A 12,990-nucleotide genomic window follows, 5' to 3' on the forward strand; every position below is an offset into this window, starting at 1 on the left:
CGTTATTCTGTGTATGTGACTGTGCGGGTGTGATTGTTACTCTGTGTGTGTGACTGTGTGTGGGGGTGTGACTGTTACTCTGTGTGTGTGACTGTGTGTGGGTGTGACTGTGTTATTCTGTGTGTGTGTGTGGGTGTGGCTGTTACTCTGTGTGTGTGACTGTGTGTGTGGGTGTGACTGTATTATTCTGTGTCACCAGGGGCAGCAAGGGACCCAGAATCCCGAGGAGCACCTCAGTGCACTCAACACTGGCTCCAATGTCACCCCCGAGCAAAGGCCCCTGATTCCTCCTGTCAGAGAAAAGAGAGTCCACAGGGCCTGGGTTTCCACCCTTCTCCCAGTGACGGGTACTCAGAGGTAATGACTCTTTCCAAGTTCAAGAACATCCTTTTAATCACAAACCACTCATCCACAAATGTGGCTATGGGGTAAGCAGCCTGAGCTGGGACCCTTTCCAGAGGTAAGTTGGAGTCACGTCCCTGCCCCCTTCCTAGGGTGGAGGTGGCCTCCAGCCAGGGGGGGGCTTCCAGGTTAATGCCAGAGCCTCGACTACTTTGGACTCCTGTGAGCTCTTCTTGGTTGGAAGAAGGGGCGGTATTGTGGGCCTGCTCTGTCCCAAGGCTCCAGAAGCTGCCCCGCCCAGGCCTGCCTGGCCTCACCCTGCAGCCTGGGTGCACGGCAGCCTGGGCCCTGCCTACACGATGCCTTCTGTGTGCTTGCTCTGCCAGACCACCAGTGCCGTCACCAGCAGGGTCACCGTGATAGGGACCACGATGAAGGGATAGAGGACGCTGCCAGGTGGGTCCCGCACGGCCCTGCCTGAGATGGGGCAGGCCCTGAAGTAGTGCCCGTGCACTGCCAGGAAGAACCTGTCCACCTCTGCGTTGGGCCAGAAGCAGCCTAGCTTCTCCGCCATGTGCCAGGTGCAGTCAGCCAGCTCCCTGTAGCTCCTGTGGATGGAAGAGGAGGTGGTGAGACCCTGGGCAGGCAGGGGAACCAACGCGGGACCCCAGCCAGGGGCGCTACACTGTGGCCCCTCACGCGGCCCTGGAGCTTGGCTTGGAAAAGCCCTGGCACTGAGGCAGTAGCCCTGGATCCAATAGGGCAGGGCCCCAGTGGCTCCAGGGGGACTCCCAGGCAACCTGCATGGCGGCCCGTGGTGCAGGAAGCCCTGGCGTGGCTGTGGGGCCTCTCACAGCTCTGTCTGCACCGGAAGGATGACCCAGGCTGGGTGGCCAATGAGGCCTGCACCTCTGCCACCGAATCCTTCGCCACCAGCTCCTTCTGCCACCCCGGGCAAGGTCACAGGCTGGTGTTGCGTCTGTGTGTGACTGTTATTCTGTGTGTGACTGTAATCATTATTCTTTGTGTGTGACTGTGTGTGACTATGTGTAACTGTTATTCTCTGTGTGCGACTGTGTGACTGTTATTCACTGTATGACAGTGTTATTCTCTGTGTGACTGTGTGTATGGCTATTATTCACTTTGTGACAGTGTTATTCTGTGTGACTGTGACTTATTCACTGTGTGACAGTGTTATTCTGTGTGTGACTATTCTGTGTGTGACTGTTATTCTGTGTGTGACTGTGTGACTTATTCTGTGACTGTGTAACTATATTATTCTGTGTATGACTGTGTGTGACTGTTATTCTATTTGTGACTGTGTGACACTGTCTCTGTGTGACTGTTACATTCTATATGTGACTGTGTGTGACTATTTTCTGTGTGACTGTGTGTGTTACTGTTATTCTCTGTGACTATGTGACTGTGTAACTGTTATTATCTGCGTGTGACTGTTATTCTCTGTGATTGTGTGTAGCTGCGTTATTCTGTGTGTGACTGTGTGTGACTGTTATTCTCTTTGTGACTGTGTGACATTGTGTGTGACTGTTATTTTCTGTGTGACTGTGTGTGACTATTTTCTGTATGTGACTGTGTTACTGTTATTCTGTGTGTGACTGTTATTCCCTGTGTGTGACTGTGTGAATAGCCGTGCTATTCTGTGTGACTGTTATTCCGTGTGTAACTGTGTCACTGTGTTCTGTGTGACTGTGTGTAACTGTTATTCTCTGCATGTGACTGTAATTCTGTGTGTTATTGTGTGTGTGACTATATGTATATGTAACTGTGTTATCCTGTGTGTGACTGTGGGTGTGACTGTTATTCTCTGTGTGACTGTTATTCTGTGTGTGTGTAAGACCTTCTATGTGTGACTGTGTAACACTGTGTTATTCTGTGTGACTGTGTGTTATTCTCTGTGTGTGATTGTGTGTGTTATTCTGTGACTGTGTAACACTTATTCTGTGTAACTGTTACTGTGCTATTCTGTGTGTGTGACTGTGTTATTCTGTGTGTGTGTGTCCCTGTGTGTGAGTGTAACTTGTTATTTTCTGTGGGTTTGTGACTGTGTTATCCTCTGTGTGTGTCCCCGTACATGTAACTGTTGTTATTTGTATGTGGTGTGACTGTGTTATTCTGTGTACCTGTGTGTGGGTGTAACTGCGTTATTCTGTGTGTGAACCTGTGTGTGCAGGTGTGACTGTGTTATTCTGTGTGTGTGACTGTGCGGGTGTGACTGTGTTATTCTGTGTGTGTGACTGTGTGTGTAGTGTGACTGTGTTATTGTGTGTGACTGTGTGTGTGGACTTCACACAGGGCCCCTGACCTATCCTGCCATGGCTGCAGGTGCCTTTACCCACAGGTATGGCTGCCACCAGGCTAGAGGGAAGGGAGTGGAGGTGGCTGTGCTGAGCTAGGGGCCTGGGCAGCACGGGCCGAGGGTGTGCCATTGGGGTGCTCCTTGGGCTTGGCTTGGAGAGCAGCCATCATGGAGTCCCCTCTGCTCCGGGAATTCTAACCCTCAAAGTCGTAGCAGATGAGCTCATTCCCACCCTGCCCCTTAGGTGCTCTGAGGACTCTGCTCCCCCAGGGTTCTCTGGGGAGAGCAAACACCATCTGTTTCTGAACAACTTTTTCCATTGACATGGGTTTGTAGGCCACAGGCTGCCCTTTGAAATGAAGTGGACAAAACCCAAGTGGACCCAGCCATCGGTGCTCTTCCATGTCATCTTCCAACCCAGGACGTGGGTGCCAAGTGCCTCTTCCAGCAGAGGAAACTGAGGCTCTGAGACTGCACTGGCCATGGGTAGAACCCAGACCACGCTGGATCCTTCTGCCTCCAGCCCTGCATTTCCCCCAACCCCCAACCTCCTGCTTCACAGAACAGCCGTGAGACTCAGGAAGAAAGGCCCCTCTGGTGTTGCATGGGGCTCAGAGCCTGTTTTCAGGGACTGACTGCCTGAGGGGTCTTGGTGGTATTCACTGTTGTCACCATTCTATGATAACTGCTGTTATCATGAAGATCCACTGGGTGCCCCTGCATGATAGGCACAGGCTCAGCAGGGCCTGTGTGTGATCTTGCTCACGCTTGGAGACCGCTGTTACCCATCGTTTTATAGACAGGGAAACAGAGGTTTGGGAAGGCTGGAGGGCTTCCGGGTGAGAGGGCCAGGGTGTGACTGCACAGGTCTCACACCTCACCACTGTCCCTCGCCCTTGGTGGCCAAATCTGGCCACAGCTTGGACACTTCCTTGTCTGGGTCCAAGTCGCACTCACTGGGGGCTGAGGCCACAGTGGGCATCCATAAGCCAGTAAGCCTTGAATGAGCCCTTGCCCCATAGGGGCAGCCTGAGTGCCTCTAGGGCAGTTGTCAAGTCCCCTTCACCCCCGTATCCACGATGCCAGTGTGATGCCAGGCTTGCGGTGGCAGTTGTGCCACCAGGGCTGCAGCCAGGGTAGGAACAGGCTCAAAGCCCTTTCCACCATCCCAGACGCTTCTCTCCTGGGAAGCAGATGTCTTAGGCTGCTGAGGGAGGAACAGCACAGCCTGTCACCCCCAGGGCACAGGCAAAGACACACCATGGCTGGTGGAAGGATAGGAAGGAACTCTTTTTCTTTGGAAGGGCACCAGGAAACTATCCTGGCCTAGGATCCTGCACCATACAAAACAGAGGCCTTGGCTGGGCATGGTGGCTTATGCCTGTAATCCCAGCACTTTGGGAGGCCGAGGCTAGTGGATCACAAGGTCAGGAGTTTGAGACTAGCCTGGCCAAGATGGTGAAACCCTGTCTCTACTAAAAATACAAAAATTAGCTGGGTGCAGTGGCAGGTGCCTATAATCCCAGCTACTCAGGAGACTGAGGCAAGAGAATCGCTTGAACGTGGGAGGTGGAGGTTGCAGTGAGCTGAGATCACGCCACTGCACTTGAGCCTGGGTGACAGAGCAAGACTAAGACTCTGTCTCAAAACAACAACAACAAAAAACAGTGATCTCTTCTCGCTGGGGAAGGGACAGGACAGTCACACCCAAGACCCCAGCAGAGTTTGTCTGCCACAGGAAAAAGGGGTAGGAATTCTGAAGCAAAAGGCACAGGGAAGGGCCTGTCTAAACTGAGGCTGGATCAGGACACAGAGAACCCTCCCCAAGCCTTTGAACATAACCTTGGTGTAGAATAACAAGCAGTACCTGTCTACTGCCAAGAAAAAGTGGGGCGAGATCCATGCTGCAGCACAGGCAGGCAAGAGAAAGCTGAAAGCAGAGGGTGGGGCACCACACTGAGAAATCTCCTCCAGTGCCCTAGTCCCAACCCTGGGCACAAGGCAATGGCAGCTCATTGCTAGAGGTACTTGAGGCCTATGGTACATTGAAGATAACCATAACAACGACAAATCCCAAACCCAGTTCTATTCCTAACAAGATTGACTCAAATCCCACACTAACAGTCTGACAGAAGAGGCTTACCCATTTCCACATGTAAATACTATTGACTGTAGTCACCTCTGTTCTATACATGAATGTTCAGTATTCAATAAAAATTATATATATATTTTTGTTCAGAAGTAACAAAAACAACCAATCCATTGCCAAGAGGCAAAACAATGAATGGAATTAGACTCAGAGATGACCTAGATGTCAGACAGGTATGTTAGAATGGCTAGTATGATAATGGGTCTAGTGGAAAGGGTAGACAATATGCATGAACAGATGGAGAATTTAAGCAGAGGGGTGGAAACTCAAAGTCAAAGACAGTTGCTAGAAATAAAAAGACATGGCATCAGAGAGAATTCCTTCAATGGGTCCATCAGCAGACACGAAAACTGAGGAAAGAGAGAAATTGAAGATATGTCAGTAGAAATTAACCAAACTGAAACACAAAGAGAAAAAAAAAGTGGGGGAAGACTAGAGCATCCAGGACCTGTGTAACACGACAATCCTGTAAATGACGTCAACTTCAACTCATAATGTGGGCGTCCCAGAAGGAGGAGAGGGAATGGAGCAGAAGAAATATTTGAAGAGGTAATGGCTGAGGCTTTTAAAAAAATGATGAAAGACATAAAATTGCAGATCCAAGAAGCTTGGAGAACCTAAAACAGGACAGAAAACAAAGCAGCTACAATAGCAAACAACCACATAGACACATCGAAGTCCAACTGCTGAACACCAAAGAAAAAGGAAGAAATCTTGAAGTCAGAGGAAAAAAGGCATACAGAAGAACAGTGAGTTATAGCAGATTTCTTAATTTCTTATCAGAGGCTTGTCATGCGGGAAGACAATGGGCAACATCTTGAAAGTATTAGGGGTTGGGGGGAGGGGAAACACATTCTTGTTTTCTACACCTAGGAATTTTCTATATTCTAGGAATTCTATACCTAGAAAAAAATACCTTTTGAAAATGAGGTTGAGGCTGGGCACATTGGCTCACACCTGTAATTCCAGCACTTTGGGAGGCCGAGGCAAGCAGATCACTTGAGGTCAGGAGTTAGAGACCAGCCTGGCTAACATGGTGAAACCTCGCCTCTACTAAAAATACAAAAATCAGCTGGGCATGGTGGCGGACACCTGTAATCCCAGCTACTCAGAAGGCTGAGGCAGGAGAATTACTTGAACCTGGGAGGCGGAGGTTGCAGTGAGTTGAGATCAGGCCATTACACTCCAGCCTGGGTGACAGAGCAAGACTCTGTCTTGAAGAAAACAAAACAAAAAAAAAACCAAAAACCAAAAAAAAAAGAGGTTGATATAAGAACCTTTTGAGAAAAAAGAGGCTGACAGAATTCATTGCCAGCAGACCTGTGCTACAAGAAATGTCAGAGAAAGTTCTTCAGTCATAAGAAAGAATTTGAGATCCATGTGAATAGATGACGGACTCCAAAAACAGTGAAAATGAAGACAATAGAAGGATACTTTTCCTTATACTTAATCTAGAAAGTGAGTAAATGGATCAGAGGTCATAAATCAAATGTGAGGAGACCCTCGGGGCCTTTAAGAGGCTATACAGAAAAAGTAGGGGCCTCTCCAGCATCCCAGCGCCCCTCTGCCCCAGCCCCTATCATACGGTCACTCTTTTTCTTCCCTGGCCGCCCTCTAGGTCACTGCCCTGAGTGCACAGCGCCTCCCTTAGCCCATGCAAGAGGCCTAGTAGATGAGGCATGAGGAGGGACAGGCAGCAGAGGGTGTGCCCTGCCTGTGGGCACTGGGGTATGCGGTCTTTCCAGGTGAGCAAGGACTCATGTTTCAAGAAGAAAACAGAAGTGGAAAAAGCCACAGGAAGTTGTGACAGTCTGAGTCTCATCGTGGGGAAAAAAACGAATGAGTACATGTTATGTGGTGGCCGGTCCACGGTAAATGTTAGACATGTTATTGTTGCTGAAAACCAAGTCTAGGCTTCTCAGCTACAGGGTTAAACAGTGAGAATGCTGCCTCTTTTTTTTTTTTTTTGACCAAGTCTCGCTCTCTCATCTAGGCTGGAGTGCAGTGGTGTAATCTCAGCTCACTGCAACCTCCGCCTCCCTGGTTCAAGCGATTCTCCTGCCTCAGCCTCTAGAGTAGCTGGGACTACAGACACGGTCCACCACACCGGGCTAATTTTTGTATTTTTAGTAGAGACGGGGTTTCACTATGTTGGCCAGGCTGGTCTCAAACTCCTGACCTCAGGTGATCCACCTGCCTTGGCCTCCCAAACTGCTGGAATTACAGGCGTGAGTCACTGCATCTGCCCAGTGAATGCTGCTTTGAATGATGATCCTGTCCCATATCTCAGACCCTCCAAACCCACAGGCAGTTTAGGTTTTGGTGTTCTGCAGATCCAGTGATACATGATCCTGAACACTGCCCCCTGTCCTCTGAGGCGCGGAGCTGTGGCATTTTTCGGAGGAGCTATTGCCATCTCTGCACTGGCCAAACAGAACAGGAAGGAGCGGATGCAGGAAGCCACGCCACCAGAGAACCCACGCTGAGGCCACGCTGAGGCAGATAGGGCCGTGTGTGGGTGGGCTATTCTGGGACCGGGCACTCTCTCCTTGATACGTTAGCTTTCTGGATTGCAGCGCCACCCACGTCTAAAAATATCTCTAATGTGCTGTCGGCTGCCCACTTCATCCTGTTTATTTATACAGAAGTGACAGCTGAAACTTTCAATAAATGTTGTGAGCTCCGTCAGTGAGGATGTGATGAAAAAAATTCCCCTCAGAGTACAGACATTCTTCTGCCCAACAGAACATAGGACTGAAGGACCCAAAATAGTCATGAAAAATACACCCTGACTCGAACTCCCCAAAGTTTCAGTTCTCATGTCACTGAGCAATTATCCTTTTTTGGCTAGGACTTTCTATTCTGGGGCTCGAAGCAAACTTTGCTCGGAATGTTCCTGAATCCTATGGCGGGAGTTTCCAGCATATCTGGGTCCCAAGTTCAGGCGCGGCACTGCAGTTCATGGTGGTTCACTTGCTGGTAAGAAAGTGTGATCGCTGATGCTCACAGGAGAGTCGTCTACTCTGGGGACACCCTGAGGTTGCAGTTGTCCCCCAGCTACCCCTGGCTGGCCCTAATAGGAAATATCAGAGCCTGGGCCCTGTCACCCACAGACCTGGGTTCAAATCCCAGCTCCACCTCTTACCCAGAGTGATCCTGGAGACCTCATTTGCTTGTTCAAGCCTTAGTCTCCTATTAAGATGAAGAGACAGGTCCTCACTTGATTGGCTCATGAAGTATACATTTCTCGTCCTTTTTGAGTTTATACTTAAGCAAAAGGTGACCAGGCAATGTGTGTCTAAATCATCAGAAAATCGGAGGGGAAACCACTTTTGGCTTTAAATTCACTTTTTACAATTTATTTATTTATTTTAGACAGGGTTTTGCTTTGTTGCTTGGGCTGGAGTGCAGTGTGGCATGATCTTGGCTCACTGCAACCTCTGCCTCCCGGGTTCAGGTGATCCTCTTGCCTTACCCTCCAGAATAGCTGGGATTACAGGCGTGCACCACCACACCTGGCAAACTTTTATTTATTTATTTAGTACAGACAGGGTTTCACCATGTTGGCCACGCTGATCTCAAATTCCTGGGCTCAAGTGACCTGTCCGCCTTGGCCTCCCAAAGTGCTGGGATTACAGGCATGAGCCACTACACCCAGCCTCAGTTCACTGTATGTGCATCAGTATTTGCCTCCCTCTACCCTAGAAGATTCAGCCTGGTGGCTTCCAGCAGCTTTCATTACCTGCTGGGGCGGGAGGTGCCACCCCATGTATCCTGACAGCCAGCGTGGGTGAGCCACTTGAGGCTGGCTCGGGGAGCCTGTCCCAATGCCAGGCAGACATGGGGTAGGGATTCAGATAAGGCGGTGTATGGGTGGCTACAAAACACAGAGAGGAATCCCCATGAGGCATTTAAATCACTGTTTCTTCTAGAAATACAAATGGCTACCAGGCATGTGAAATGGAAGACCATACATCCAGACGGCACTTCTCTTACAGATGAGAATGCTAGGCTGGGCGCGGGGGCTCACACGTGAAACCCCGGCACCGTGGGAGGCCTAGGCCGGAGGATTGCTTGAGCCTAGGAGTTTAAGACCAGCCTGGGCAACACAGTGAGACCTTGTCTCTACAAAAAAATACAAAAATTTGCCAGTGATGGCGTGCACCTGTAGTCCCAGCTAGTTGGGAGGCTTAGGTCAGAGGATCACATGAGCCCAGGGAGGTGGGAGATTGAGGCTGCAGTGAGCTGCGTTCCTGCCACTGCACTCCAGCCTGGGCAACAGAGACCCTGTCTCAAAAAAAAGAAAAGAATGCTGAATGCTAGCGAAGGTGTAGGACACTGAGGCAAGCACTCACAGTATTCCTCACGGAAGATAAACTGGTACAATTTTTCTGAAATACAATGTGGCAATATGTATCAATAATGTCAAACTCATAGATGCCTCTTGACCCCATAATTCCATTACTGGGGTTTATCCTAAATTAATAATGTGAAATATAGATAGCAGTGATCTAACAAGGTGTCCACTGCAGATTTATAATTATGAAAAACAGCAAACAACAGGACAGTGGTCACAGAAATTATTTATGAGCAGCTCTGTTATGTAGCTGTTAAAATTATATTTAGGAAGAACATTTTAAGATGTAGAAAAATATTTATGTTCTAAAGCTGGGCAAAAGAACAGCTCTCACGCCTGTGATCTGAGCACTTTGGGAGGCTGAGGCAGGAGGATCGCTTGAGGCCAGGAGTTCAAGACCAGCCTGGGCAACATAGTGAGACCCAGTCTCTCTGCTAAATAAATAAATAGTTTTAAAAAGCAGCAGCAGGTTAGACCAGATACCACAAACAGCCTGGACTGGGGTAAAATGGTCCACACGGGCAGGGGACACACCAGAACGTTACAGGGGTGGTCTCCACCAGAATGGTGATAACACAAAGGACTTTTCTCTCAACTTGTTTGGATTTTCTGGGTTTTCCACCTTGAGCATACACACTTTTTATCATTATATTCAACAGCTCATTTTAGCAGGAAGGCTCACAGGAAACTAGATTTGACATCACTGCATGTGCAGCCACCGCACCTGGTATCTCGGGCAGTCTGGGTCTTCCCACCAGACAGCTCTGATATGCAGGTGGGGCTGGGACCCTCTGGTGACAGTGGCTCATGGGGCAGGTGTGCAGTGCAGACAGGGAGTGGGGACAGGCATTGGACCTCTCCAGTCTCAGTGGCCTCCTGTGTGGAATTGGGGGCCCTGCGGGACCCAACTCTGAGGCAGGAAGGGGCCCTGTGGGAGGGTGAGTGGGGGTGCAGGGTGGGCCCTGGGGGCAGGACCCCACTTTCCTCCTTGCTCTCTCCCCCCCGCCACCCCCTCTGCAGAAACCTCTGCATCCTCCTGGTCCTCCTGTTGCTTCCTCCATCTCCCTGTCCTTCTGGCCCCTCCTCTTCCTCCTGATCCCTCTCTCCTTCTGGCCCCTCCCTCCTCCTCCCAGCCCCTTCTTCTTCCTCCCAGCACCTCCTCCTTCTCCCGATCCCTCCTTCTTCCACCTCGTCCTTGCTCCAGGCCCCTCCTCATCCTCACTCCAGCCTTGCTCCGGGTGGCAGTGGGGCATCCTCACTGACTGAAGCCCCCTGCCCTTCCCAGTCCCTGGAGGAGAGGCATCCCCCGCAAAGCGCTCCTCCTCTCTTGGCCTTGGGCTGCACCTGTGAGCTCCCCATTCTCCCTCCTCCACCTGAAGCCTGGGCCGTTCACTTCTGGCTGTGAACACGTGTGACTTGCCTATCCCCTGAGTTATCATGGCTCCCCTTCCCTCAAGGGTGCCCCCCCCTCCTGAGGCCCCATCACTGCGCCCAGGATGGGGCAGAAGTGACTTGTCCTGGTGGATGGGTTATTACAACTCACATAGCAGCTTCCACCTTTCTGCAGTGAGTATGTGGAGGCCTGGCATCTATGCACCCCTTTTTCTGTCTCCTCCAGTTTAGTCAGGGGCAGCCATCAAACCCCTCCACTGCCCTCCACTCTGCATGCTGGGCTCAGCCACAACGGGCTCTCCAGGCCACATCCCACACCCTGGCACCTGCCCTAACCCACCGTCCACACCTTCCCACCCCTGCTTCATGCCTTCAGGGCTCACCATTGCACCTGTCCCGGATTCAGAAGCCTCTGTGTGGGTTGCTCAACTGGGACCCCTCCCTCCTGCTGGCCACATTCTAGCCACACTCCCCGCTCACCTGGGTCCCCTCCCTCTTGCTAGCCACATTCTGGCCACAGTGGCCAGCATTCTGCCTCGGGACCTTTGCACGTGCTATTCCTTTTACCTGGAAAGTTCTTAGCCTCATCTTCACAGGGCCACCCTATGCTCACCCTTCACTTAAATGCCATGTCCTCAAAGAGGCCTTTCTGGATGCTTCAATCATATTTGGCTCCCCCAGCAAAGTGGGGTTTTCCTTCCTAGATGTGCGTTACTTTGTGCCTGTCCATGGATTCATGTGATTATTGAATCACTGTTGGTCTCAACAACCAGACTGCAGGCACCACCAGGGCAGGGAGGGTGAGAGCCAAAATCCCACTTACTCTGTTCACAGCGGCCACCTCCAAGGCAAAGTGAAACAAAGGCTAAAGGAAGACAGCGAGAGAGGGCTGTGCCGAGGAGACGCAGACAGAAGGTGAGCAGGGGTGCAGGCTTCCCAGCAGACCCGGCCCAGGCCAGTGAGAAGGGCCATCCATGGGGCTGTCAGGGATACTCCACCTAGAACAGTCTCAGCACCACGCCGCAGTGCACAGACGGCCGCAGCTGCCAGGAACGCAAGATCGTGGGGGACTTAAACACACCTCCCAAGACTAGGTAGATAAACAGTAGCATAAAATGATTATGAAAAATAATGTTAATAAACTGATGCAGTGACTGATAAAGGTTCCATTCTACAGAGACTCAGCCAGCTTTTCAAAGGCCCCTGGGTCCGTATTAGGCAGCAAAAAGAGACTCATCACATCCCCAGAGAATAAATCATAAGTCAATATTCTTAGGCTACAATATTGAAAACTAAAAATTAGTTTTAAAAAAAGGATATATTTTAAAAAACGGAATTCTTAGAAAGATCATTCACATAATTTTGAAGTCATGCGAGAAGTTAAAAATTCAATTACAAAATATTAAGAAACAAGAATGGCAAAATACTATGTGTACAAATGAATGGAATGGGGCAAAAGTGGATTCTGAGAAAAAGTAACAGTTGTAAATTATCTTGTTATTAAACAAAAATAAATGAAAATAAACAAAATAAGTATCCAAAGCAAGATATTTTTTAAAAAGAATAAATCTCTCCAAATGGCAAATAATTTGTCCATCAATAATTATTAAAAGCTAATATTGGCCAGACGCAGTGGCTCACGCCTGTAATCCTAGCACTTTGCGGGGCCAAGGTGGGCAGATCACTTGAGGTCAGGAGTTCAAGACCAGCCGGGGCAGCATGGGGAAACCCCATCTCTGCTGAAAATACCAAAATTAGCCAGGCGTGCTGGTACACACCTGTAGTCCCAGTTACTTGGGTGGCTGAGGCACAAGAATCCCTTGAAGCCAGGAGCCAGAGGTTGCAGCGAGTCGAGATCGTGCCACTGCACTCCAGCCTGGGCAAGAGAGTCAGACACTGTCCTAAAAACACAAACAAACGAATAAAAAAAAAGAAAAGAAAAATTATAAGAGATTAATGTGTAAAAATAGTTTGTTAAAAATTGGAAAATCCTCTGTGAATTGAGATACTTTTTGGGAAATTATAAACTATCAAATATTGACTTAAAAAGGAGGAATTCCAAGAAGAAAAATGGAAAATGTTATTAAAGAATTGCTGTCTCAAAAGGCCCTAGATCCCTCGCAGTTCTTTCAAATTCTTTTTTTTTTTTTTCTTTTTAATTGAGATAGGGTCTCACTATGTTGCTCTGGCTGGTCTCAAACTCTTGGACTCAAGTGATCCCACCTCAGCCTCCCAAAGTGCTGGGATTACAGGAGTGAGAGGCATGAGCCACTGCAAATTCTTAATGTGAAAGAAAAAGATGTGGAGCTTCCCAGTTCATTTAAAAAAGTTAAGAAACCCTGATCCCGGCCCGGCGCGGTGGCTCAAGCCTGTAATCCCAGCACTTTGGGAGGCCGAGACGGGCGGATCACTAGGTCAGGAGATCGAGACCAT

The 12,990-nt window shown here is 49.5% G+C and overlaps 1 protein-coding gene across 4 annotated transcripts in view; it reads right to left on the reverse strand.

Annotated features, from left to right (window-relative positions):
* Positions 1 to 367: 367 nt before the first annotated feature.
* The window catches only part of RAMP1 (receptor (G protein-coupled) activity modifying protein 1), a 52,370-nt gene continuing 39,747 nt past the window's right edge, over positions 368 to 12,990 (reverse strand). For all 4 annotated transcript variants that reach the window (XM_011929595.1, XM_011929594.1, XM_011929597.1 and 1 more), the window contains one exon: positions 368 to 950. In XM_011929595.1, coding sequence (XP_011784985.1) covers positions 695 to 950 — 256 coding nt within the window. In that variant the 3' untranslated portion in view covers positions 368 to 694. The remainder of the gene's footprint in view (positions 951 to 12,990) is intronic.

This window comes from Colobus angolensis, unplaced genomic scaffold (genome assembly GCF_000951035.1).
Source record: "Colobus angolensis palliatus isolate OR3802 unplaced genomic scaffold, Cang.pa_1.0 Scaffold82, whole genome shotgun sequence".
NCBI classification, from domain to species: domain Eukaryota; kingdom Metazoa; phylum Chordata; class Mammalia; order Primates; family Cercopithecidae; genus Colobus; species Colobus angolensis.